The 23,599-nt window shown below is 35.9% G+C and overlaps 1 protein-coding gene across 1 annotated transcript; it reads left to right on the top strand.

The window, feature by feature from the left end:
- The first annotated feature begins 8,639 nt into the window (after nt 1–8,639).
- Nucleotides 8,640–23,175, top strand: hui (hase und igel). Its single transcript, XM_067760446.1, has 6 exons — nt 8,640–8,774; nt 8,888–9,006; nt 15,999–16,081; nt 19,784–19,935; nt 22,605–22,883; nt 22,953–23,175. Exons 2-6 carry the CDS (start codon nt 8,937–8,939, stop codon nt 23,065–23,067), a joined length of 699 nt encoding a protein of 232 aa, XP_067616547.1. The 5' UTR covers nt 8,640–8,774; nt 8,888–8,936; the 3' UTR covers nt 23,068–23,175.
- The last annotated feature ends 424 nt before the right edge of the window (nt 23,176–23,599 follow it).

The following is a 23,599-nucleotide window of genomic DNA, read 5'->3' as shown; positions in this document are numbered from 1 at the left end:
AGTGATATGTTTAACTCTTTTTTTTTTTTTTTTTTTTTTTTAAATAGGTATACACATATATTTTATTGTTCTTTTTTGCAATTGCTTGCGAATAGTCTATTATAATTATAATTGAGATGTTGGAAAACTATCAGCACTATGCACTCGGTTGTTAATCGTTCCGCGGCTCGATGCATACAAATTCAATGTACTTTCTGTTTGTAAATCGATGGACTAATGTCAATGTTATTGTTTCCATCATGTCTCCAGCACACATCAGCTTCGATCAATATTTTACTGACGAAAGCATAAAAAACATCTGACGATCTAATTGTTCTTCATAGATTGACTTCGCTGTCGCTAGAGGTAGAGAAAGAGAATCGAGTGGTTAAACTATCAGATGTTAGATGCTCATATGTACATAGTATAGTATATAAAATATGACATGCTAATTGCATCTCATTACTACCTCAAACAATAAAATTTGAATTTCGGGGATTTTGGCATCACGCAAGAAAGATATTTATAAACAAGTTCAATCATTGCCTGAGTGTTTGAGTTTACGAACCAATCAGAATTTGTATAAACCATGAAAACAAAAATTATAACAATAGGATTACTGATGACACAATTCGTAAACGGTTAACGACGACCCTGCAGAAATGCTTTTTTAGCTCTGAAATTGACTTCATCCACACAAGTTTCCTTATAAAGTGAAAAGAACATAGGTCCACTTAGAGAACGGAAAGTTAACTTTTTAAATGAGAGTTAACCTGACATGAATGGTTAAACTTATACATTTTTGACAAAATTTTTTAAATTAAAAAAATAACTTGCCGTTCTGCAAGTTCGCCTTAATGCCTTAACAGCAGTGGCTTTAAATTTTGCTTGAGGGCATATTCTCTCTAAGCAGGTAACAAAAAATAATTATTACTTTTTTGTATTTCGGCCTTTTTGTTAATATATTCAAAGTATGTCTGAGCTCTAGGCCAATATATACATATTGTAAGGAATATTAGCAGCACTATGGGATGCTATCATCTCTAAGCCGATGCTAGGCAGTGACTTGTATGCACTTCAATAATTCAATCATTATGTCTGCACATATGTACGTACACGCAGTGGAGAAGCAACGCACAACCACGTGCATAAATCTGAGATACTCCCGAAAGTATGCAATGATTGTGCAAATGTCGCTCCCGCATACAAGCGTATGGGGTTTGAGAGAAGCTATAAAATCATGCATCTGTAGTTACAGCTGAGTAATTTTATAGCTGATAACTAACTAGTAAGTTCTGGAAATAGAAAAGCCTAGAAATATGCAACGAGGAAATCAGACAGTATAAAAGGCAGCAACAGTAGAGGCACGACAACCAGTTTGATTTAAGCATTCCATCTGTCGAGCAGTAGCAGTGTTATTTTTGAAAGTACTTTAATAAAGGCCATTTTGCATTATTGAATAGTGGTGTTATTTATTCAACAGTTTAGTGATTCCAACGTTAGCAGAAGATTGCAAATAAGGGGAATTGCTGTAAATTCGTTACAATATGTTAAATAAAAGACAAAACAAGCGTTTTAAACAATATATATACATACATTTGTCGAAAGGTTTATATTGTCTATATTTCGACTTCAATCTGAAGTCACCTTCAGGAACTTATGACTGCACCTGGTCGACTAGCAATTCGAATGATATTTTAGTCGACGTCACTGATGACCTAATATGAAACTTTTTACTCTCTGAGAGCACGCGAGAGGGTTAATTTTTATAACATTGCACATAGATGCCAACCCCCTTAAAATCAAATTTGGGCATTTTAAAATAACTATAATAATGGTTTAATTTATAATGATTTTCACCGAAAATTTACTCAAACTGGTCAAAATGGTCCGAATTATATCAAGATTATAAATCCGACGTTCAGTGTTTGAGCTAGAAGGTTTGTTGCTGCTGGTTTATTCGCTGAACAGTTCCATATATACTTCCGTGTGGACGTAGGAGTGTATTAGTTAGTCACGTATTTAAAACTGTGAGCGTTTTTTGTTTTATTTAGTTGCAAAATAGTAATACCTATCGAATATTTTTACCAAAACATTTTTTGGCATGGCATTGTGCTCTTCCACGAACATAAACGACTTACTTTAACCGAAATAAACATGCATTCTGACAATGTAAAAAATGTGTGTAAACGTCAAACCGGATTCACGGGTGAGGGGCCTTAGAACTACAGTGACAAAGTACTTCTTTCGAATTTCCATCTTTATTAATCTTTAATTCCACCTCAAGGTACTAAGGAGGAAGAATTTAAAATTCGTATTAGCTTAAGGAAAAAATTTTTTAAATCAAATAATTCCCAAAAATTCCTTAGGAACCATATTTTTTATTCCTTCATATTGCCACGGATATTAGCATCACTAAGCTATACCATCACTAAGGCCATGCTAAGCAGTATTTGCGTCAATAATCAAATCATGTATGCACATATACAAGGCAGCCGAGAGATGTCACACACAGATGCATTTACCTAAACGCCTATGTGTGTGCGAGAGACTGTAAACTACAAACTCACATACATCTGAGAGACGCTGAAAAGTAGAAAATTGTAAACAAGTAGAAACTATATGAGAACTATAAACACTCGAAATAGTTGGTAAGTTCTGGAAATAGAAGAGCCTAGATGTATGCAGCGTAAACTATAAAAGCGGCACAAGCGAGTAAAAAGTAATTCAGTTTGAGTTGAGCTATCAATCAGTTTGATTAAGCACGCGATCTGGCGGCCAATAGTAGAGTTTCATTTGAGTTATCAATCAGTTTGGTTATTAAGCCAGCGAGTAGCAAAGTATAAGTGTTATTGTGAAGTACTTTAATAAAGGCCATTTTTCTATTATTCAATATTGGAGTTATTTATTCAACAGTTTAGTGATTCGAACTCAGCAGAAGGGGAATTGCAAGTAAATTCGTTACAATTGGTGTCAGAAGAGGAATTGTTGAATAAATTCCAGAAGACAACAAGGATATGGCAAAGTTCAATGAATTAAAGATCCAGCATCTGAAGAAGGAGTTGGAGAGCCGTGGATTGAATACAAGAGGCGTTAAACTCGAACTTCAGGCACGGCTACGAGAGACAATGGAAGCAGAAGGAATTGATGTGGAAGAGTATGTCTTTCACCTTGATGGCGAGGAGACAACAAAAATTGAAGAGAAAAACGAAACATCGCAGACGGTTACCAGCACAGACTTGAACATGATTTTGGCTGCAATATCTGCTCGAACATCGACAGTGGCTTCTCAACTGGAATCGCAAAAGACAGATATAACATCTCAACTGTCATCTCAACTAGAAGAACAGAAAACGTATATGTCATCACAGATGGAATCCCAAGAGACACGAATAACATCGAAGATTGAAGCACAAGAAACGCGAATGTCAGAAATGTCGACACAGATTACATCCAAGACGGAAACGCAATTGGAAGAACAGAAGACATATAAGGCATCCCAACTGGAATCGCAGGAGACACGCATAACATCAAAGATGGAAGAACAAGAGGAGCGCTTATCATTGCAGGTGGCACAAATGTCTTCACAGTTAGAAGCACAGGAAGCAAGGGTAACATCAAAGCTGGAAGCGCAGGATGCAAAAATCGCTCAATTTCAGGCAGAAGTCGATGATTTGAAGGGTCGTATGGAGCAGTTACAATAAAATCGTCCAGCAGTTTCAGCGAGTAATCCAAAGGTAAAAACACCATCCTTTGACGGTTCTGTTCCTTTCCAGGTCTTTAAGCTACAGTCTGAGAAGACCGCAGCAGTGAACCAATGGAATGCTGAAGATAAAGTTGCAGCTCTGTTCGTGGCACTGAAAGGGCCTGCCGCGGAAATCTTACAAACCATCCCAGAGTACGAGCGGAACCACTACGAAACATTGATGAGCGCTTTAGAGAGACGTAACGTAGCGAGCATAGGAAACAGATATTCCAAATTGAGTTGCAAAACCGCTACCAAAAAGCAAATGAGACATTGCAGGAATTTGCTTCAGATATTGAAGGATTGGCTCATCTTGCAAATGCGGACGCACCCGTGGAGTACACTGAAAGGGTAAAAATCCAGAGTTTCATAAATGGCATACGGGACGTGGAAACGAAGCGAGCTACATACGCAAACCCAAAGCTGACATTTGCTGAAACGGTATCACATGCATTGACTCAGGAAACGGCCTCACTATTGAGTAAACCAGCATACAAAACTCATCGTGTGGAAGTGGAAAGACCAGATTGGGTAGACACAATTTTGGAAGCACTGAAGGGATCACAACAGAAAAATGCCGGAGTTATTAAATGTTTCAAGTGCGGCAACCCAGGTCACATTGCACGTCATTGCGATCTTGGTCCTAATAGTTCCAACAATGTGGGTGGCCGTAAACGCAAAGCTGGCGGAAATGAGCAAGAGCGTGTCGGATGTAAAGAACGAAAAGTTGCCCCGGCTATTGAATGTCCTGTGATATCTGTGTCGCAGATTGGAAGGAAATCAAGCAGTCTTACCATCAGAGGGAATGTGGATGATAAATAGGGTGTACTGACTGTAGATACGTGGGCATCTCATTCCTTGATCCGATCTGATTTGGTCTACAGGAGAGTAAAGTCATTACCTGGAGCAATGTTACGTACGGTCACAGGCGAGTATAATCAAGTCCAAGGCGAAGAGGTATATGAGGTATTAATTGGAAAAGTCATGGTTCTACACAAATTCGTTGTGGCGGAGATCGTTGATGAAGTCATATTGGGAGTGGACCTCTTGGTTGACCATGACGTCAGGATCGATATGCGGAGAAAAATTATGCGCTATAAGAATCAGGACATACCACTTAACTTTAGTTTGGAAAAAGGGTTCAGCAGTAATCGGGTACTGGTGGAAAAGACTCGACAAAGACCACGAAAGTCAAAGGCAAAGGTTGATAGATCGAATGGGCCAAATAAATCAAAATCAAAAGTACCTGCGAGAGAAACACTGGCATTGACAAAACCTAAAAGACGCAGGAAAACGAAGCAACGAATTTCCGAGAAAGAATGCGAGGGTAGTTTCAAGTCGGAGCGCACTACTCTTGTGAAATGTGGGAACGATACCGATTATGCAAAGCAAATCCGTCCAGCGCAAGCTCTACGAAGTGGTTCATTGACCAAACAACAGAGTGTGAAGGAACGGCCCAGGGTAACGGGTAGTAAGATGAAACACTCGCATGACAAGAACTTTAATTCGGAAGGTTTCTTGGCGGGAGATTTGGTACTGTTAAACAACCCTCACCGGCGGAAAGGTGTTCCAGCCAAATTTCGGTGCAGTTGGGAAGGCCCGTACAAAGTTGTGAAGAAGATCAGTGATACCATCTACCGCATACAAACCACTGGGAAACCACGGATTAGAAGAGTGGTACATTTGGAGATGCTAGCGGCAGTTAGATCGGGAGATTTGTCTGATCGGGACGATCAGACTTAGGTGGAGGGCAGTGTCACGGATATTAGCATCACTAAGCTATACCATCACTAAGGCCATGCTAAGCAGTATTTGCGTCAATAATCAAATCATGTATGCACATATATAAGGCAGCCGAGAGATGTAACACACAGATGCATTTACTTATACGCCTATGTGTGTGCGAGAGACTGTAAACTACAAACTCACATACATCTGAGAGACGCTGAAAAGTAGAAAATTGTAAACAAGTAGAAACTATATGAGAACTATAAACACTCGAAATAGTTGGTAAGTTCTGGAAATAGAAGAGCCTAGATGTATGCAGCGTAAACTATAAAAGCGGCACAAGCGAGTAAAAAGTAATTCAGTTTGAGTTGAGCTATCAATCAGTTTGATAAAGCACGCGATCTGGCGGCCAATAGTAGAGTTTCATTTGAGTTATCAATCAGTTTGGTTATTAAGCCAGCGAGTAGCAAAGTATAAGTGTTATTGTGAAGTAATTTAATAAAGGCCATTTTTCCATTATTCAATATTGGAGTTATTTATTCAACAGTTAAGTGATTCGAACTCAGCAGAAGATTGCAAATAAGGGGAATTGCAAGTAAATTCCTTACAATATTAATTAGCTGAAAAACTGTAGAATATTTATTTCTAAAATTAGACCAATCCTTCCCCTGGCATATATCTATATATATGTGAATATAAGTAAACTGGAGTAAATTTCCATGTATAAACTATGCTTTAGATAACCACTGCATCAATTTTCTATATAAAATATAAGGCGATATACCTCCGAAGAGAATTAAGGCCGAGCTTCTCGTCAAAGTTGCGTTGTGCTCCTATTAATTTTTCCACAAATTGAAAGTACTAGTCCTACATGTTTTACGCTGACTCCGGACGACATTTGCAGGCAGAAGAATTTTTACTGAGAAACTTGTCATGGCAGAAATACCCTCTAATATTTAATAATATAATAATGTTTTGCAAAAGGAACACACAAACTTACGAAAGAGCAAAGAAAAACCAAGCGGGTTCATATATACACTTATTTAATTAAAAAACCATATTATGTATGCTAAATAGCCACAGATTTTCAGAGAACAATCAATTGTAGCATATTTGTTTAGTCAGTAACTTGTTTTATGAAAGGAACATAGACTTCGTCTCCTTGGAAAACAACATTGTTAACTAAAATAATTTTCCCTTAGAAATCCCAAGGAAACCCCTTTGCAAACAAGTAGAGGTAATTGAGAAGTAAATTATTTCTTAGACAAAAGGAGGTCAGGGATATCACATTAGTATTGCACTATTCTGAGAAGGCTCTTCGAGAAATATTTCTGCTCAATAAAGGAATTCACTTGAATATCCCCTGAATGAATAAAACTTACGAATTATTTTAGATAATGCAGCAAAAAGTGGGTCATGTACTCAATGAGGCCAAGATGATGTACTTATGTAGGACTTCGTCTACGGTATCGAATTAAAATTTTAACAAAATCGGCGGAGTTGTTTCGGAGTCCGCAAGCTACATATGTGTATACAGGATAGCACAACATAACTTAAGTACTTTAATTACTCAATCCGCGTCTGCACATCTCTATACAATGGGCTTTGTATACGTATAGATGGGGGGCATCTAGAAATACTTTTGGCTCTTAAAACATTTGCGACTGGCAAAGTTCAGGTACAGCACTGGGGAACGAACACATCTTCCTAAAAGCACTTGTATGCGCTGAGAATTCAATCAAATATTTAGACCAGAAGAGTTGCTTAACGCCAGTTCACAGCTCTTTTCGCACCGGCGTCCGTACTAGGAGCCTTAAAGCACCGAATGGGTACTATATCCTGGCAAACACCGAAAACGGCATAAGGTGTCAATGTTATCGACCTCATCATTTTTTTTACGAATAAAATTTTCACTTATGTGCACCAAAGGCCGTTAGACTCAATTATATATGTACATATGTATATGATTTCCGCAATTCAGCGCTATACATATGTACATATACATATTTGAGCATAATTTTTAAAACGAAATAATTTTATGTACAATACAAACATTTTTGAAATCAAACGGCTAAATATTTTTTTCAGTCGACTCAAAAGTCTTATAGAAAGAAAAAACTGTCAAGATCACTATTCCTTTGTTTAACATGATGATGATAATGGGTCAATTTGAACTGAGAACAAATTGGTAAAAAAGTTTATGAGCTCGAAAGAAATCATTTATAGTTTCTAAAATTAATGAAAACAAATTAATACCAGATATTCTAAAGAACGTAGAAGTTCGTCTATAAAAGATTTGAGAAAGGGATTCTGCCCAGAAAGAAAATTGTAATTCACTTAAAATGGGCCAAATTTGATCTGAAGTCCAGCAAAGGCGTTAATATCTGAGCCCAATACCTACTAATACCTTTCAATTTTTAATAAATAACAATCATCAAATATAAAAAATATTAACTAAAAACTTTCCCTGGAAAACCAATTGTTTCCTAAAACTGGACCCGAAGAAATCATGAAGGTAAAATTTTTCTATTAAAATTGTGAAAAATTAAAAATTTAGGCAGATGAATCACTTTCAATGTTTCAAATTACTGCTTTATAATAGTAATTACCCAGCAAGAAAATAAGCTAAATAGTTATACAAAAGCTTACGAGAAGTTAGATTTCAATAAATTTTTATTTTCTTCGAAAAAAGCTTTTGTATGAAGATGGCAGAAAGCAGTCAGGGGTGGTTGTTTCCGCATTACTTGTCAATTAACTACTATTCAAGTTTTAGTCGAAAAATAAGTTAGGTTATTGTGAACTGTTATTATATAAAATTCTGCGAGAAAAGAAAAAAGTTGTGTCTTATATTAACTTTTTTATTTACAAATTTGTATTAAGTATTGCATGATTTTCCAACTTGACGGAATTTTTGTAGGGAGGTTCTTTTCGGAATCCCCTTAAAGAGTCAACTATTAGTTAGCTTTTCTTAGCAATTGATAACTTTTTTTCTGCAGGGTATATATGTATAACCAGTTATGTAAGTTCTTCCATATAACCATAGGAAGAATCAAGGGAGTATGCAAACTTCTGTTGATGTGTTAATTTTATTTGTATTTGAAAATCTCCGCATTTGCCAAAAGTATGTTATTACTCGTGACAGTCAATAATCTTTCGTGTTTCAGCGTTATGGCGGCTCATCTGACTCAGACAAATCGGTGGGTAATTTAGTCGCATCACCACAAGTGGCTTATAAAAACTCGTCATCTCTGTTTGCTGGTTTAGTTTAGTTGTTGTTCAACGTGCGCATTGTCGTGTTTGTGTGTACGCGGCTTATGAGCAAGTTCGTGCCTTAAGTCTTTTGTTTACTATATACCAAATTAGTTGGCATTTACCTATGGATTTACAAAAATATTACTGCCAACGAAAAGTTTAAACGATTTTATATTTTTCTAGATTAGAACATTAAAAACATAAAGAAAAAAAATCAAAAAACCCAGAAATTATGAAATTTTTTGTTGAATGTGCAACTATTGTTGTGGTGGCTGTTTTGAGCATCACAGCAGCTGAAGCCGGTGAGTAACGTCTTCAGCATCTTTTCGAGAATATACAGAAAAGTATATATGTACATTTAAATAAATATGTGAAGTGTGAATATTTATTTTAGTTACCGCCACGAAGAGTTTACTTTTACAATAATAAGGGAAGAAATGCTAAGCAAGCAGTTTCAAGTGTTTCTCGTTAGAAGCCAGAGGTTATTGTTATTAAATTTTGCTTACACAAGCTTCGAACAACTTATTTTATTACATCATCAACATCGTCAACATATTCAACACTCATCTTTTTTTAAATACAACAAATACGCCTAGCGCTAATCGATTATTTGATTTATTCTAAGATAATTAATCCTGCAGCGCGAGAACGATTAAGCTTTATTTTTTTGTTCCATTATTGCTTTGAGTTTTTCTTTAAAAAGTTTTGAATGCCAATAATTATAAATACGGAAACGCGTAAACAAATAGATATTAATTTATTTTTAAATCTATTACTAAAATGTTTGTGTGCAGAACGAAGCAATTTTGAACTCGTGAATGCGCAATCTGGTAGGTGATCTGTGCACTCATATTAACAGAGTATATGTGGAACTGAAGAGCGAATTGAGAGTTTCACAGAGTTGCACTGCCACACCGCCAATTTATACAGGGTAAAAGTGTAACGCTTTTGCGTTGCGAGCAGGCAACAATTTTCACAAAAAAACGAAATACCCGTAAAGGCGTTGCCTGTTCTTTAGAATAGAACAACAACCCATGCGCGGTGTACAAAAAGCGAAACACTATAGCCAGAAAAGAAAACGCTATAAGACAGCGGCGCTGAGTTTGATATCGTGTTCACTCGTTTTAAATATTTACCATTCTCAATGGCCTTTCTATCTCTACTTAGGCTCATATACTTATTTGATTATCCAAGTAAGCATGCTTACTAGTCGATTGATGCTACTTAAATTAAAGGGTAATAGAGAAACGTTGTAAAGGCCAATTTCTGCAAGCAATGACTTCTTGCACCGTTACTATTTAGCTATTTCGTTGCTCAAATATCAAAAGGGCCAATATATTTTACCTCATACATATATCACACGATTAAAAATTTGAGTTTAAACTTCAAACCCATTTGGTTTTTTTGTTGCATTTTATTAATGTCTGCGTAAAGCTCATACGGTACATCTTTCTTCTTCCTTTCTCCGTTTGGTTGCTAAGCTGACATTGTTTCTACTGTTAATGCTGGTAGATAGACGAAGTCTTTCGCAGTCCTTTGTTACATGATTGCCAAGGTGAAAGTGGGCAAGTAATTTTTCTTGCCCTTACTCTCTTTACCTCTTTATCCAATCAGAGAGTTCAGAACTTTTATAATGTACTAGAATCGCTTGCAGTCGAACATTCGACCAATCAAATTTCTTAGAAAATGGATTGTTCTTGTTTTTATTGGATTAAGGTTTTTTGGTTCGAATTCGAGCTCATGACCTTTAATAATAATTTTTGTGATAATTCTTGTTCTGTTTTTTAATTTTTTATAATTGTAATATTTTTTTTTTAATTCGGAGTAGAAGAAATAAATTTCAGGCACGTGCCAAGTAGATAGATCCATTTCGAGGATTGTTAAGTCCTCATCGTCAGTACGATTTAGGCCCGCTGCGTTAACCACTTATCTTTGCAGCGGGCATGAGGACTAAGCAGTCCTTTTTTCTTCTATTCCAAATTAAAAAATAATTGTGCAAAAATTAAAAAAAAAAACAATAATTTTATTGTGGGAAGCTCTTGGTAGGAACTATGATGGTGGCTTTAGAACACCTATCATGTACGTCGGCGCAAACCTCACTGAGACTTGGTTAATCTGAATGTTGGAATGATACTCTAAACGGATATAGCAGTATCTTGAGTTTCCTTCAGGCGGGAAATTTAAATTTCGAAATGGAGTCAGGTGTTGGAACTGTAGTCTATTCGCATTGTCATTTCTACATCGTTCAAGCTGTCGTCATACTGTAGTCTGTTCTAAGCAGAAATCCCTGCAATTTGGTCCAGAATATAACTGGCAACGTACTTGTCTTTTCTGGTAGCCCAGCAGTAGAATTGAGGAAATAACCAGACGCCTAGGGGTAGTCAAGGGGTAGTCACATGTATATACATACTTCAGCAAAAGTGGAAGAGCAGATCGAGCTGTGCAATTTCAAGAGCTACATGGCTACATTACAATGAAGAAAGACAGGGAGTCTACTCAGTAGATTTAAGGCCGACACTCATAAGCTTATAGAGGTCTGCACCGGCATATTCCGCATAATGACCACTGAAGAAGTTGTAAAGACGTAACTACCAAAGAGACTTTCTGTGTAAATGGCCGGATCTAGATTATCGAAAAAAGGGACTCCAATTATTCTTAATTACATAATCAGTTTAGGCTCAGATGAGTTTTATGGCATCAAAACAGCCTTCCTTTAGCTCCTTGGTCGACCTGGGTCCAAACCATTATACCTACATACCTACCATCCCTTCATGCGATAGTTATGCGCTAGATCGAAACTTTTAGTAGATTATATGGACCGGATAATCAGCAGTAGATCGAGTAAGCAAACTACTGATTCACAAGTATATATATGCGCATACACACATACACGCTTAGTTATGATTAGAAATCACTGGGTTTTCCAGCGTTTGCTTACAAATCATTACGCAAATTCCATTTTAAACAAGTAAAGGCTAAGTTCGGGTGTAACCGAACATTACATACTCAGTTGAGAGGTGTGGAGACAAAATAAGGGAAAATCATCATGTTGTAAAAAGAACCTAGGGTAACCCTGGAATGTGTTTTTTTATGACATGTGTATCAAATGGAAGATATTAAAGAGTATTTTAAGAGGAAGTGGGCCATAGTTCTATAGATGGACGCCATTTAGGGATATCGCCATAAAGGTGGACCAGGCCTGACTCTAGAATTTGTTTGCACGATATGAGTATCAAATGAAAGGTGTTAATGAGTATATTAAGAGGGCGTGGGCCTTAGTTCTATATGTGCACGCCTTTTCGAGATATCGCCATAAAGGTGGACCAGGGGTGACTCTAGAATTTGTTTGTACTATATGGGTGACAAATGAAAGGTGTTAATGAGTATTTTGAAAGGGCGTGGGCCTTAGTTCTATAGGTGCACGCCTTTTCAAGATATCGCCATAAAGGTGGACCAGGGGTGACTCTAGAATTTGTTTGTACGATATGGGTATCAAATGAAAGGTGTTAATGAGTATTTTAAAAGGGAGTGGGCCTTAGTTCTATAGGTGGACGCCTTTTCGGAATATCGTTATAAAAGTGGACCAGGGGTGACTCTAGAATGCGTTTGTACAATATGGGTATCAAATGAAAGGTGTTAATGAGTATTTTGAAAGGGCGTGGGCCTTAGTTCTATAGGTGCACGCCTTTTCAAGATATCGCCATAAAGGTGGACCAGGGGTGACTCTAGAATTTGTTTGTACGATATGGGTATCAAATGAATGGTGTTAATGAGTATTTTAAAAGGGAGTGGGCCTAAGTTCTATAGGTGGATGCCTTTTCGAGATATCGCCATAAAGGTTGGCCAGGGGTGACTCTAGAATTTTTTTGTACGATGTGGGTATCAAATGAAAGGTGTTAATGAGTATTTTAAAAAGGAGTGGGCCTTAGTTCTATATGTGGACGCCTTTTCGAGATATCGCCATAAACGTGGACCAGGGGTGACTCTGGAATGTGTTTGTACGATATGGGTATCAAATTAAAGGAATTAATGAGGGTTTAAAAGGGAGTAGCCCTTAGTTGTATATGTGAAGGCGTTTTCGAGATATCGACCAAAATGTGGACCAGGGTGATCCAGAACATCATCTGTCAGGTACCGCTAATTTATTTATATATGTAATACCAAGAAACAGTATTCCTTCCAAGATTCCAAGGGCTTTTGATTTCGCCCTGCAAAACTTTTTCCTTTTCTTCTACTTAATATGGTAGGTGTCACACTCATTTTACCAAGTTTTTTTCTAAAGTTATATTTTGCGTCAATAAACTAAGCCAAATACCATGTTTCATTCTTTTTTTTGTATTTGGTATAGAATTATGGGATTTTTTCCGTTTTTCGTAATTTTCGATATCGAAAAAGTGGGCGTGGTCATAGTCCGATTTCGGCCATTTTTTATACCAATACAAAGTGAGTTCAGATAAGTACGTGAACTGAGTTTAGTAAAGATATATCGATTTTTGCTCAAGTTATCGTGTTAACGGCGAGCGGAAGGACAGACGGTCGACTGTGTATAAAAACTGGGCGCGGCTTCAACTGATTTCGCCCTTTTTCACAGAAAAGAGTTATCGTCCTAGAATCTAAGCCTCTACCAAATTTCACAAGGATTGGTAAATTTTTGTTCGACTTTTGGCATTAAAAGTATCCTAGACAAATTAAATGAAAAAGGGCGGAGCCACGCCCATTTTGAAATTTTATTTTATTTTTGTATTTTGTTGCAACATATCATTACTGGGGTTGAATGTTGACATAATTTACTTATATACTGTAAAGATATTACTTTTCTTTTAAAATTTGAATTAAAAAAAATTTTGTTTTTAAAAGTGGGCGTGGTCGTTCTCCGATTTCGCTAAATTTTATTAAGCAATCATATAGTAATAAGAGTAACGTTCCTTCCAAATTTCATTATGATATCTTCAACGACTGCCAAATTACAGCTTGCAAAACTTCTAAATTACCTTCTTTTAAAAGTGGGCGGTGCCACGCCCATTGTCCCAAATTTTACTAGTTTTCTATTCTGCGTCATAAGTTCAACTCACCTACCAAGTTTCATCGCTTAATCCATATTTGGTAATGAATTATCGCACTTTTTCGATTTTTCGAAATTTTCGATATCGAAAAAGTGGGCGTGGTTATTGTCCGATATCGTTCATTTTAAATAGCGATTTGAGATGAGCGCCCAGGAACCTACATACCAAATTTCATCAAGATACGTCAAAATTTACTCAAGTTATCGTGTTAAAGGATAGACGGACGGACGGACGGACATGGCTCAATCGAATTTTTTTTCGATACTGATGATTTTGATATATGGAAGTCTATATCTATCTCGATTCCTTTATATCTGTACAACCAACCGTTATCCAATCAAAGTTAATATACTCTGTGAGCTCTGCTCATCTGAGTATAAAAAACAAATAGTTTCTAAAGAACTTTTTGTAAACGGCAAAGTCAAGTGAACTTAATGACGAATGATTCATTTCATACACATTTAGTTTTATAACCAGGTAAATTAAAAATTATAAAAACTTAATTATTGAGTGCAAATGTTGTTAAACTTTTTATTGTGAGAACCGGCATAGGTAGTGGAGCTGCAAACTATCGATGGTACTGTCGGTAGTTCTATTTTTGGAAGAAAAAGAAACAGTTGTTTCGGGGCGATATTCGATAGGTTCGATAATGAGTTTTATATGCAAAACCTTAAAAGTTTACATTGGACACATATTTGCTGCATTTGTTCGAAAAATATGTTTGCTTATAATTTTTGATGGGATTGCCTGATCCTTACCAAATTTTGACAGCACCTTAACTTATGTATGTATTAGGAGATATGTATTTAAAAAATCGTTGAGCCATATAATTTACCCAGATACATACACTTCCTTTTGGAAGTTGAAGGTAGATAGCTTTTCCAATACGAAAATATTTTTTAAACTATCACACATATCGGACGACGCCACTATCAATAGTTTTGCTGCTCTACTAAGTACTATACCAAGTGCGTGTATCTTGCCTTCAGGATTAGCTGCACAGTTATTTTTGATCTCTCGATTTGATAATATGGCGCATAGTCATAGTTGAAATAAAATAGGTTTTATATTTAGTTGCAGCTTTTTGGACGGTTAACTTATAGAAAATTATGTCAAAAAGCTGCAACTAAATTAAAAACCTATTTTATTTTGACTATGACTGTGCTCCGATATGTTTACCATTGTTGAATGCGAATTGAAAATGAGCTGTTTGTCACGATTTCCTTATTTTACCTGCACCAAATATACTTGGGGAAAAGAAGATTTATTGCAGATATAGTGTATTTTAAGATATTTAATAAAGAAATACTGCTCTTTTTAAGGACGGTTGCTTTAATACCAAAAGCGTAATGTAGGTATAAGCACTTCAAGAAAGTCTGCGGCGGGTTTGCACCTTATGATATGGTGTAAACATAGCTTAAGCACTTAACTAAATGTAAATCTAGCATAACTATGCAATATTATTATACTACACATAATGGGCGCTTTCAGATAACAATGTTAATCAGTAGTTGAGTGACAACTTTCAGAACGCACCGTTGAATAGTTACGATCCACTCAACCGTTGGAATTTCACGTCAAATTACTGAGCACAAATTTGTTTCGCTACATTTACTCAACGTGTTTATTCGGCTGTCTGTAGTCCTTTGAAATTTTAAAGTGTTGCTTATAAACAAAATCTTTCCTCTTAATATTATGGTGTAAAAATTAATTTAAGAAGCCATTTTCCATAAAATTTAAGGATAGTTATTTCATTTCGCAGTTGGCTCATCTCGCCGTTCAGAGAACAAATTTTCTGCCAAGCATCTGAAGGAAACATGCTTGCAACGTATCAAGAAAAAAGTGTTCTCTGAAAGCGCCCAATATAAGCAACCCTGCATATTTCCAATATATGTCAATTGTTGTTGGGATATAGCAATAAACAATAGTTTTTGTTTTATCGGCCTATCGATAAAGGATTAAAGTTTCGATTCGAGCTCAAGGCCAGAACAATAACTTTTTTTAAATTTTAATGATTGTTTTTTGTTTTTTTTTTTTTTAATTTTTCTATAACTGAAAAATTGTATTTTGTTGTTGGAATAGTAAGTAGAAACATTTTCAGACAACATGCCATAGCTGCGCGGATTATTATATTGACCTAAGTTATTTTACCTTGTACATAAACTCTTTTTTTTTTAATAAGAATAAGTATTTAAAATATAAATAAAATTGTTCTTCTATTTTATTCGTAGATTTTGGTTACTTCATTCCGAAAGCTTTCTACACTCTCGATGCAGATGGACATAAGACACAGCAACATCTTGTGAGCCCACACGTTAGTACCTAAACAATCGCAAGTATTATTAGTAGAAATATTTATATGAACAATACATACTGAAATGGGTAAAATGGCTTCTTTCTCTTCTCGTCCTATCTGCGCCGTGCTTCTTTCTCTTTTTACCTACAAATTGGTGGGACGGGGCCTTCGCTGGGAAGCTTTTCACAGCTAAAATGCACTAGTAGTGTTTGTAAAACAATATCCGTGAGGTGATCCCGATTGGAAAAAGAATTTTTCTCAAGTATTTTGATGCTGCTTTTATAGTTTAGTTTATTCCGTCTATGATCAAAAATCTTACAGACTAGATACAATAACATATTAAAAATAGATATAAACATTAAACATACACAAAAGGTACAACACTATGTAAAGAATAAATCAATGGAAGACTTGAATTTATCTCTGTACGCAGAAAAATCAATATTTAATCTAGTTGAGAGCTAAAATGCAAGTAATTGGCCCTACTAGCACTCAAATAAAAAGGCAGGAATGCGCGCAGATTTTTTTGCGGCACATTAAACGATATTTTCGCAAGAAGAGAAGCACAGTCCAAAGAGCCAACGATTAGGTCGGACCTTCGATGTGATAGGCGAGCATGCTACCATCACACCCCTGAGGTCGCCCTGTTCAAACACCTTATAAATATTTCAAGCATGTAAAAATATACGCAGACATTTTTCGGATTTCAAAAATCTTTACTTTAATATTTCACACTTCTTTGGCCTTCAGATGTATATGTACATTAGACCGCCCACAGAATGTGTGGTATTTGCAAAGGTTTCAAATTTCGCCGTAAACTGTCATTTAGAAGCAATAAAAATATAATTTGACATTTCTCCTATATTTTCCGTGCCCGGAAATTGAAAATCATCTCCAATTTTGGTTTCAGTATCCGGACACCAATAATTACGATGAATAGTTTTACTAATGTGATTTTTTTGTTTTTATAATTGCAGTTTATTATATTTCAAACATATATTATAACGTTTATTACAATAAATGAATCAATACTTATTAATTTAATTACCTTTGTAAAGTGCTCCCACTATTTTTTTTTTTTACACAAAACGTCGAATAAACCTCACTCATAGACTTCACACACTGAATTGACGCGTAGCTCGTAAAATATGAATTTGATTTAACTGAAAATGTTTATGTGTATACAGAAAACATATAGGGTTGCACTTGCGTTCTTATTTGAGACTTTTTGTGAGTGATTTTCTTAATATTACCAAAAACAGGACAAAGTGTCCGGACACTAACGCTGTCCGGATACTAATACTTTTACCCTAGGTAGCCTTATCATTAATTTCAACATTACTCGGAGTTAAGAGGAATATAAAAAATTACCTTTCCTGATTTCGTGGTCCGATACACAATAACCACACGAAGCTGCATGGAGGTCAGTTGATACACACACTTACTCGTGGGTGGGCACTCATCCACACAAATACCGAAATTACATTTGCCAGTTCCACAGAGATGGGTAGGTTCGGTGGTAGCTGGTACGGGAAGCTCACTTGGACAGAATTAAGGTCCGTTTTGATATCACATAAAATAAAAGTGTCGTAGTTATAGCTCAATCTTGGATAAATCCTCCGGAGATCCAAGTGAGTCGCGGACGAGATACTTTCGCCTAGTTCTAGCAAATGCTAGGCAATCAAGCATAAAGTGACTCGATAATTCCACCTCATTATTCTCCATACAGCTGCATCAGGATGACGTATATTGAGGCGTACCGCACGGCTTCCCATTCGGCAGTGCCCTATCACAAGCCCAATGACCATTGAAAGATGAGCCTTAGTAAACCCAAATATTTCGGCAGGCCTCCTGCTATCCACGTTCGGCCAGAAAGATCTTGTTACCCTGAAAGAGGTTGTGTCTGCCCAACTCTTGCTGAGCTGACTCAAGGTGCATCTATGCAGGGGTAGACCACGGTGCAGTGAAATAACTACCAACAAAAAAAAGGAATAACTCCCAAATATTTTCCATATAAATTGGGACTTATTTCATAATTTTTGCTGGTAATTATTTCATAATGAAATAACTCCCAAATGAAATAATCCTCAATAAAATTTCTTTGGGAGTTATTTCATAATTTTTTGAAATTGGGAGTTATTTCATTTTTGTTGGGAGTTATTTCATTTTCTTAAAAATACGATTTTATCAAACTTTGACGTTCTTCTAACATTTTCTACGGGTCGGCTATACATTAAGGGACCAATTGGTTTTATTCGTAAACCAAAGGGGTTTGAACTTTGAAATTTTGCACATAGGTTCTCATGGAGTTCCCCAATGAGAATCAGTAAGCAACTTTTAATTGTTATTAACTATTTACTAGTAATTAGTAGTTAAAGTTACCATGGTATAACTATCACTTTTTATCTACATACGAACACTCACAAGAATTTTATACATAAGTACACTTTATAATGTTTATAAAACCACAATCAACTATTTTTATTTGTTTAATTTTGCGTATTATTGTAAAATTTAATGATTTATTTGTTTAGTTTCCGCGAACACAAGCATACAGCCATTTTATCTAATTCACTGCTTGTTTGGGAGTTATTTCATTTCCTTGTTTGGGAGTTATTTCATTTATTAAAGTTGGGAGTTATTTCATTTTTATTGGGACTTATTTCATGGGAGTTATTTCATTTGGGAGTTATTTCACTGCACCGTAGACCACAGGTGGCCGGTGGAATCCCGAAATCCCGACAGCCATCTTCATCTGGTTAAATTGTACAGATGCGAGCTAAGAGACACGCTTCACATTTGTCCGGGATAGCACTATAATCTTTATCATAAAATAGTTCGATGCAACCGCAAGCGAGGTCAGGCACGCTCGATCGCACTAAAGTTGAGCTCAAAGCCTTGATGGCCGACTGGCTATCAGAGTAGATGTGACATTCCCTAACCGTAGTAGCACTGAAAAGCATTTCATCCACCCCATCCTTAAAGCGGCAAATTCCGCTTGGAAGCCGCTGCAGTGATCAGCCAACTTAAACTTGTTGCCTACATTTAGCTCTTGACAAAATATCCCCACACCAACCTTTCAATCCTACTTCAACCAACCCGTGAACAAGTAAACTGGTCCCCTGCCCCAGTTTGGTCACCTTCCCCATACCTCTCTCGGGAAAGGAATGTGGTGAAGATTGCACAGGAAGCCGTTAACGGCACACAATATGCTTTCATGTCATGGATAAAGTCGAACTTTCTTACCAGGTAAGAGTAGAAGAGTACCCGAATTCGGAAAGCCCACAGCCTATATCACGAAGCCTGACCAATGGCCGAGCCGCGGTCGCCTTTCCCGCAATATCTACTGGATGTTCAGCATGACATTCAATGCCAAGGTATATAGGTGTTGTTCTAGGAGCGCCGCTGATACCAACCAGCGCCGTCCGTTATACAGACACCTCCACACAGACACGGAGTTATGACTAAATGCAACTTTATCTTGACTTTTCGCCAAACCGGCACAAACCCACATTGAAATTTTAGAATAAAAATAATTAAAATGTTCCATATAACCATGCATTTGCCATACCGTCTTATACATATAAAAAAATGTATCACCACATTTTTAGCGATGATTGCTTCACTATCATTACGTATTAAGTCATGTTATTCTTCGTATAATAAATTTTGACTTAATATATATGCATATGTTTATATTTTTCTATTTCGTTTTCATAGACTGTTCAATATTTGCGTCGCTTGCGTCGCCAGGTCTCCAGCTCATCATCATCATCATCTTCTTCGTCATCATCGGCGTCATCTAGCAATGGTGGCCCAGTATATTTTAGTACCCAAAATACCGTATCGCATACGCCAGGTGGAACGGTAAGGTATGTGGTAAAAGAGCAATATGAGAATTAAATCATTACTGAGTCAAACCACGTTTAGTATGTCCCAAATTTCTGCTAAATCAGCGACTTTTGAATTTAGTGGATTTTTGTGAAAATAGCAATTACATAACGTAATTTGGCCATGTTATAAATAATCGAAATTTTATACAGGATGAAATTGGAAACCTAATTTCTCAGAAACCGTGACAGACAAATTGCTGAAACTTTGCACACTTGTGTATAGATAAATGTTTCCTCTTTTCACCACTAATTTTTATAAGGCGAATTTGTTGAAGAAATCGCATTTGACATCAATTACACTGCGGAACAAATTTCCACTTTTAAAAATTTTCCAAGGAAATTTTTATCACATTAGATGTAATTTTGTATGCCGATTTCATAAATCATTTCGCTTTTTTTATAACAGCTCTAGTTTTCGAGATATTTTCGACTACCCGAAAACTTATCCCACAGGATAGAAAAGTGCAAAAACAAAAAATGCAACAATTTACAAAAGCAAACCTAATTTTTTTTTTACTTCATTTATTATTTGCCTTTGTTCTTTCATTTTAAACTATTTGTTTTTGTATTTGTTGTGTATTTGTTGTTTCATTTAACGAAAATTAAAAAAAAAACTTACAACAATATCAATAAGAAGGACTCAGCGAAAGTGATCGACATTATTTTGTTTTTGTTCTTAAACTTTCATTAAATTAAACAACAAATACACAACAAATACAAAAACAAATAGTTTAAAATGAAAAGGAAATTGAAGTTTGCGTCTTTCGCTTTTGCACTTTTCAATTACTGTTCGTTCGTATTGGCTTTGAATAAGAGTATTTATTGTGTTTTCTTATAACATCTCCAAATTTTTTCGTGACTTTTATTTTAAAGTTAATACAATTAATTCTGATTCTAACAATGGTCCCAAAAATACGGCGTTGTTTGAATAATGCAGATAGTTTCTGTGGTGTTTGTGGCGAATATACCTTCAAAAAGTTTCGTAAAGTCATCACGGGCTTTGTTAAAACAGGATATTTAATTACCTTGGAGTGAAAGTTTGCGATGAAGCGAAGCCATGGGTGCCAAAAACTGCGTGCCAAAATTGTGTTGTGTCTCTGCGACAATGGTCGAATGGAAAAAGATCAGCTCTCACATTTAAGTCACAAATGATATGGCAGGAACCTACGAATCATCCCGATGATTGCTATTTTTGTGTGCTAAAAATTACTGGAATAAACTCGGCAAACAAAAACAAATGGTCCTATCCGACATTGCTTTCTGCTCAGCGACCACTTCTGCACTCAAATGAAGAGCGATACCAAGGAAGATGGGACACGCTTATGATGGCCGATTACTGCTGGAGTCTTTGTCGGTATCTTGAACAAGACCCACATTAAAATTAAGTATGTAAAAATTCTCACTTTTGTAAGAATTTAATACCTATACGAAAATTAAAAACTAGAGCTGTTAGAAAGAAGCAAATCATTTTTTCGTAATAAGCACCCTCAAACTGAGTTAGACCGACTAAAAGAAGTCTGAAAAATTGTTCACTGCTGACCAGTGTTATCTAATCAAGAACCATTGCGTACTCGCCTTGACCAAGAGCTGAGAGCTTTTTTATTTTTACCACTTAAAATAAATAAAATCAATGTCAAAATGTGTGGAAAACTTTTACCTTTAATAACTGTAAAACATGTTTTCATTTCGGTTTCGTTGCGGGAATATTCATCTTTTTATCACCGCCGTGTATGAAAGTTTAAAAAAATTATGCAATAAAAACAAATAACACACGCAGCTATTTATTTTATAAATTTTTTTTTCATACATACACACAAAGAGGATGGAAAGCGCAACGGAACGGAATTTGAACATTTTTTTTTAAATTATTTAAGGTTAACATTTTTCATTCATTTTGACATTATATTTTTTTATTTTAAAGCTCGATATTCACATTAAAGAAAATGCTCAATAAAAATTTCGTACATAGTATTTCTTGTACGAAAAATAGTAGCAGCCAAGTAATTTTGACATTTCCTATCAAGCGGCGTTAATTCCCTGTAAGACACGAAAGTCAGATGCAGCAATGCATTAGGGGAAAGTCTGGAAAAATTAACATATTCGAAATGAAAATGCCCTTCAGCCAAAGAGAATACACTTAACAAGAGAAAAAGAATACACCACCCAAAAGAGTTGCAAATTCCATAAAAAAATATATATATATAAATAAAGTCACTGTTATCCCTGATATTTAACCAATTGTGTTCTTACAGGATCGTTGCTCAAGACCTAATAGCACCAGAGCTCGTTTGCTAAAAAATCTTTAAAAACTGGTGGCAGAAAGTGTCAGAGTTATCTTGAGAAGTGGATACTGGTAGTAGATAAACTGCTTTAGCGTGATGAACATGGAAAAAAATCTTAATTGTTTATTAACAATCAATGCAAAACTAATGCATTCGGCTTGGCCAAGTTACTAGTCGAAAGTGGGGACATATGTATATGTATAGATAGGACACTTTTTGAAAATCTAATTGTAATTGTAAAAATCGGGTATTTAGTGGACAATTTGGGCGCATACTTCGTGTGGTTTGATGTAGTAGAGATATATGTACATATTTTTGCCTATTTACTTACTACACATGTATTTTATTTTATATTTGTAACAATAGCTTTTCAAGCCGGTTTGGTGGTGATGGAAATGCCAGTGGATATAGTGGTACTGGCCATGGTGCTAGTGGATATGGCAATTATGATAATTCCGGGTATGCTGGAAGCTCCATGCCTATAAACACTCATCGTGACTATGGAAACAATCAATATGGAGGATCGGGAAATAACATGGGCAATAAATTTGGTTCATCGGCGTCGTCAAGTTCAGCGGTATCTGCCAACGGCGGACCAGTATATTTTAAAACTGAACAATCAGTACATACTCCGACTAATATTAAGTAAGTATGCTCAATTTTTGTTTTGTAAAGGCCATACTATTATACAGTTCTCGCATTTTTACTTAACAGCGTCAACAGCCGCTTTGGTGGTGATATACCTCACACCGTAGGCAAAACTGTTTCAACAAGTGGTTATATAGATGAGAAAGGTGTTCATGCAAAAACTACAACGAAACACCATTGAATTATCGATTTCAATTTATTTGTTCTTTGCGAATACCGTGTAAAAGATTAAAATTATTTTAAGCAAATAAATAAAGGAATAAAAATATTTAATCGTAGCCATAATAAATTTTTTATGAAAGAGTAATAACAAATTAATAGCACTTTGTTCTTATGTGTTTACAGTATTTGAGGTAAAGCTTTTGGAATGAATATTAATTCCAAGCAAATTTATAAAAATCGACATTGTTCGAATGTGGCTGATCAAATACTGAATGTGGTAAATCAAAGCTTAAAGGTATCCAAAATACCGATTTGCCGGTTAATAAAAAGTTACAAGCAACAAATAAGAATTGATAGAAAGAAAAGCTCTATTTAAAAAAATTTAGCCGTAATTCAATCCCGTCATAAGGCTTTTAAAGCCACAATTGAAAAATCAGAATACTGAGCCTTAAATATTACATCGCTAAAATTGTGTCACTACTGCTCAGTTTAAAGGTTATATATATAGCCTTGGGGTGCAATTTATTCTAGCTATTGAAGATTCGAATTAA

The sequence above is a fragment of the Eurosta solidaginis genome, chromosome 1 (assembly GCF_040869045.1).
Source record: "Eurosta solidaginis isolate ZX-2024a chromosome 1, ASM4086904v1, whole genome shotgun sequence".
Taxonomy (NCBI): Eukaryota; Metazoa; Arthropoda; class Insecta; order Diptera; family Tephritidae; genus Eurosta; species Eurosta solidaginis.
This window is presented reverse-complemented; position numbering and strand designations above follow the sequence as displayed.

Excerpts from the sequence above, each read along its gene's own strand:
- hui (XM_067760446.1), top strand. The coding sequence starts at position 8,937 with ATGAAATTTTTTGTTGAATGTGCAACTATTGTTGTGGTGGCTGTTTTG. Across the intron at positions 19,936-22,604 it reads ACGCCAGGTGGAACGGTAAG|CTTTTCAAGCCGGTTTGGTG; the intron begins GTATGTGGTAAA and ends TTGTAACAATAG. Across the intron at positions 22,884-22,952 it reads CATACTCCGACTAATATTAA|CGTCAACAGCCGCTTTGGTG; the intron begins GTAAGTATGCTC and ends TTTACTTAACAG.